Consider the following 1,053-nt stretch of genomic DNA (forward strand, 5'->3'; position numbering starts at 1 on the left):
CCCCCACCGCCACCACCCCCGCCATGCTCGCTGAGGCTGCTGCCGCCGGTGCCTGTGGACAGCAGCTGCCCCTGCCCTGCCATCTGTTCCCAGGACAAGTGGACCCCATGTTTCCATGTGGAAGGATGCATCTCTGGGGTGAATGAGGGGAACAATGGCCTGGGGCTTGCTCTGGCTGCATTTGCATGCTATGCCCCAGTGTGCTATGGCCGCAGAGAACGGAAGAACACTGGGGCCTGAAGTGCTGAAGGGTTTGGGGAGTGGAGAATAAGGGTGCTCTTTTGGGGTTGGACAGCCCACCTTGTGACTGTAACTACCAGTGAGTCCCAGAAGTGACAAGGGTGTCTTGGCAGAGCCAGCACACAAGTGGATGTGAAGTGCCCGTCTTGACCTCCTCATCAGGCCGCTGAAAGGCCTCTGGCGGGCGGGGCACTGGGAGAGGCCCTGAGAATGTCCTTTTGGTTTGGAGAAGGCAGTACGAGGCTGCACAGTCAATTCATCGGTGCCTTAGTCCAAGAAAATAAAAACCACTAAGAAGCTTTTGTGAAGAGGCTCTTGATTGCAGCATAGCGGGAGGGAGGGAGCTGCCTGGCCTGCGTCCTCATTGCCCTGGGACCTCCCTCTCTGATGGGAAGTGTGTGCCTGGAGCTGGCGGCTTCTGTCTGGGTCTTAGGGGCTGGTTGTGGAGTGGGAAGAATTGGGTTGGCTCTTTCTGAGCTCTGAGGGAGGATTCAGGGTTTGCACAAAACCCTGCCCACAGCAGGTCCTGTGTGCACCAGCAGGGCTCTGGCCTTCCGTGGGACAGTCCAGGGCCTTGGGGAGAGGAAGGCTGGAGTCACTGCGAGGCTCGCTTCCCAGGGCTCTGCCCCTGTACTCTTTTCAGCCCATGTCCAGGGCAGACTGAGCTCTGAAACTCGAGGAAGCCCCATCCACTGGCTGCCTTGAATCCACTTTCCTTGGTAACTGGGTCACGGTTTCTTCTCCAAGGCTTGTGTCCTCAGCCATCCTGCCCCAGTTGGTGCCTGTGTGTGGTGGGAGGGCTGGGAGGCAGCG

General features: G+C 58.9%; 1 protein-coding gene across 1 annotated transcript in view; it reads left to right on the forward strand.

Moving 5' to 3' along the window:
• Window positions 1–240, forward strand: part of HRCT1 (histidine rich carboxyl terminus 1) — a 701-nt gene extending 461 nt beyond the window's left edge. Inside the window, exon 2 of the mRNA XM_011939512.1 lies at window positions 94–240. Coding sequence (XP_011794902.1) covers window positions 94–240 — 147 coding nt within the window. The remainder of the gene's footprint in view (window positions 1–93) is intronic.
• Window positions 241–1,053: the final 813 nt, after the last annotated feature.

The sequence above is a fragment of the Colobus angolensis genome, unplaced genomic scaffold (genome assembly GCF_000951035.1).
Source record: "Colobus angolensis palliatus isolate OR3802 unplaced genomic scaffold, Cang.pa_1.0 Scaffold181, whole genome shotgun sequence".
NCBI classification, from domain to species: domain Eukaryota; kingdom Metazoa; phylum Chordata; class Mammalia; order Primates; family Cercopithecidae; genus Colobus; species Colobus angolensis.